Here is a 3,171-nt window from a genome sequence, read left to right on the forward strand (position 1 = left end):
CGCGTGCCCCCGCCGATTGGCGCGTCAGGGCCGCAAGCGCCACGAGAACCGCGTGGCGCAGCTCATCCGCACTGAGACGAGTGATGAGGCGGTGCACAAGCTGGCGGTGAGCGCAGGGCCGGCAGGGCGGGGGAGGGGAGGCCAGGGCGGGGCCTGGCTGCTGTGTCTACGCGCACGCCGTTGCAGGGCAGAGGGATGACTCCGGTCTCACAAGCTGCATGCCTCCGCGCACAGATGGGTGGCGATTCAGAGTGCGCCGCCGCGCCTGGTCACCCCGCCCTTGACACCAGTCACTGGCTTGCACCCTTCCCTTGAAACCCCTAACTGCAACCCCCTGCGACCTCCGCCCCTTTCAATCACACGCACACAAACACACACACACACACACAAACACACACGCGCACACACACGTTCTCCCTCATCCCCGGGAACGCCCGCTCGGCCACGCACCCCCTCCCTCTCATCACCACCGCCTGATGCCGGCAGGAGGCGGTCCAGCTGGCTCAGGCCAGCGCGTCGCTGTTTGTTGATGCTGACGTGGCGGCGGCGGTTGACGGCTGGGTGGAGGGCCTCAAGGCTGGCGATGGGGTGAGCGGGCGGCGGGTTGCGGGTGCACCCTTCAGACACTGCAGGAGGCAGGGAAGTGCACAGCCATGTGCATTGTGTCATTCAGTGTACAGCCATTCACATTCCAGGATGCAGGGTTTGCGCGTAGCATCACAAGGGCACAGCACGTACAACCCGGGTGGTGTCACGCCCGAGGACGCTGCCCTGGTGGGCTGGTGAGGGCCTCGCGCCACCCTCCGCCTGCCCAGCCATCGACCCCTCCCTGAGCCCCGGCCCCGGCGCGCCGCCGCGCCTGTCCCGCCCTGCCCCCTGGCAGGCCGTGCTGCAGGAGGTGGGGGCGCTGCTGGCTGCTGACCTGGACATGCAGCAGCTGCGGCGGCTGGCGCAGCAGTTGGAGAAGGACGCGGCGGACGGCGCGGCTGCTAGTGACGTCAGCGGCGGCGGCAGTGACGTCAGCGCAGCAGAGGGGGGACTGGAGGTGGCGCAGCAGGTGCTGGCCGACCCTGAGCTGCTGGCGCTGCTCACTAAGAGGGGCGGCGGCAAGGGGGCCGGCGCGCGCGGGGGCCGGCGGCCGGGCGCGCAGCGGCCGATGGGGGCGGCGGAGCGGAAGATCCGGGCGCTGCTGCGGCCGGCGGCGATGCGGCGGGAGCGCGAGGCGGCGGTCGAGTAGGCCGCTGGGAGGCTGGCGGGCTGGCAGGCCAGTCGCAATGTGGGCGCTGGGTGGTGCCATCTGGGTCCCAGGCCGTGGCACCCTGGGCACACGAGCACATCCCCTATTCCAAGGTGACGCAGCCTCACAGCCAAGCCGGTCAGTGGGTGGCCGCAACACACAGGCTGTAATCCCCTCAACCGCTATGCTTTGCTGGATTTGCTGCACATCCCAACGGGGAGGGACACACCCACCCTGGTCTAGCGCAGCGTGTGGCGCGAGGCTGTGCTGTTGAGTCGAGGTGCCGCTCACCCCGCAGTGCCCCCCGCGCTGCTTTTTGCGAGGCACCCTGATGCACAGCGGTTTCACGCTTTCATTTACATTCAACACAGTGTTGACAACGACGGCCAGTTAGCTCCTGCACATGCACACACATGCAAAGCATCGGGCCAGAATCCCGGCTGTTGTGACGACTCAAAGACAATCAAGCTCGCGGCGCCCGGTCCGGACCCGCACAGACGGTGGGCAAGGAGGAGGGGGCACACCGGCATGCGCGCAGGCGTCGAGGTTGGCGCGCCTGCGCGTGCGGACGCGCGTCCTGCAATCGCGGCGCATGGGCACGGGGGGCGGTAGCGTTATGGGGCCCCGGTGGGGTCTCCACAGGGAGACAGCCGGCATGACTCATGCGACGCGCGCCCCCCGGCGCAACAGCAGCAGCAGGGGGCGGCGGTCAAAATGGGGCGAGGCCCAGCGAAAAGGGAGGGGATGGAGGGTGGACGGGCGAATGTGTGTTTGTAGATCGAATGCGCATGGGGCTGTGGTGGTGGAGGGGTTGCGCTCTCTATCACTTGTGAGCCATTGATGGGTGGCAGGGTGGGTGCGCAGCCCACGGCAGGCGCGGACGGCCGCGCCGCCCACGTTGGCCCGGGCACACTACGGAGCTGCTGCAGCCGGGGCGCCTGGCGGTGGCCCGCCCAGACGGGGGGGGCCTGGCCAGTGAGTTGACCTTGGCCTGCAGAGCCGTCTGCCGCAGAGGCGTGCCGGCCGGGGCACCGCGGGGTCGGCCTCCCCCGGAGGACGGAGTCCTGCGCAGCTCGAGCGCAGGACCGGCCGCGGGCGGCGGCGGCGGCTCGCCGGATGGGCGAAGCGCGCATGGCGCCTCCTGATGCATGCTCGCGCTCGCCGCTGCGGCGCAGCCCTGCGTTGTCGGCAGCCACGGCCGTCCCGCCAATTGTCCGACGTCCACCGTCAAGGGCAGGCATCGCTCGCAAAGACCCGAAAATGCGAAAGAAGACGACAGGACTGCCAAGCAGACAACGGTTTGAGGGGGTCGACACCCTGGCCGGGCCGAGGCGTGGCCCCCCACAACGAGAGAGAGTGACAGCTGAGCTGGCGTGACGCGAATGGTTCCATCGGAGGAAACACGTGTGGGAGGGCGCACCGGCCGGTGACAACCTTGGTGCGCCTCATGAGGGCGGCGTCACAAGTGCGAAGCATGCGGCCTGGGCCGATCGAAAACGACAAACAAGGCTCTTGCTGGGGCTGGCGGGCTTTGCAGCCGGCGAACCCCGTGCGCAACGGGCACGGGGCGAACGAATTAGGTTTTCTCGGGCTCTAGGCAGCCCGGGGGGTGGCGAGTGCGCACAGGGGTTGCGCAGCCGTGCGTGCATGTGCGAGCCCTGGAGCCAGAAAGGCGTCCAGGGCTGGCCGCGATGCCTCGTCACGGCCCTTCGCTTTCAGTGCGGGGCGTGCGGGGCGGCAGAGGGAAGGGGTGCGGACAAGCGTGGAGGGCAGCGACTCTGGGGAGGCAGAGAATGTGGGGCTGGCGCACAGGCCACGGTATACGGCACCCACCGCCGCCGGCAGTCCCACGTGGCTCATCGCCACCTTCACGCTGCGGGGGCCGCGCGCAGCCGCAACTTCAGCACCGCCGTCGCGGCGGCTGCCGCGGCGGC

General features: G+C 69.5%; 2 protein-coding genes across 2 annotated transcripts in view; one reads left to right on the top strand and one right to left on the bottom strand.

The window, feature by feature from the left end:
* The window catches only part of MNEG_5180 (hypothetical protein), a gene marked incomplete at both ends in the record, with an annotated part of 2,180 nt that extends 943 nt beyond the window's left edge, over positions 1 to 1,237 (top strand). The window contains 3 exons of the mRNA XM_014046342.1: positions 29 to 106; positions 487 to 588; positions 884 to 1,237. Coding sequence (XP_013901796.1) covers positions 29 to 106; positions 487 to 588; positions 884 to 1,237 — 534 coding nt within the window. The remainder of the gene's footprint in view (positions 1 to 28; positions 107 to 486; positions 589 to 883) is intronic.
* A 1,445-nt stretch (positions 1,238 to 2,682) lies between these two features.
* Positions 2,683 to 3,171, bottom strand: part of MNEG_5181 (hypothetical protein) — a gene marked incomplete at both ends in the record, with an annotated part of 3,979 nt that continues 3,490 nt past the window's right edge. The window contains one exon of the mRNA XM_014046343.1: positions 2,683 to 2,718. Coding sequence (XP_013901797.1) covers positions 2,683 to 2,718 — 36 coding nt within the window. The remainder of the gene's footprint in view (positions 2,719 to 3,171) is intronic.

The sequence above is a fragment of the Monoraphidium neglectum genome (assembly GCF_000611645.1).
Source record: "Monoraphidium neglectum strain SAG 48.87 unplaced genomic scaffold scaffold00759, whole genome shotgun sequence".
Taxonomy (NCBI): Eukaryota; Viridiplantae; Chlorophyta; class Chlorophyceae; order Sphaeropleales; family Selenastraceae; genus Monoraphidium; species Monoraphidium neglectum.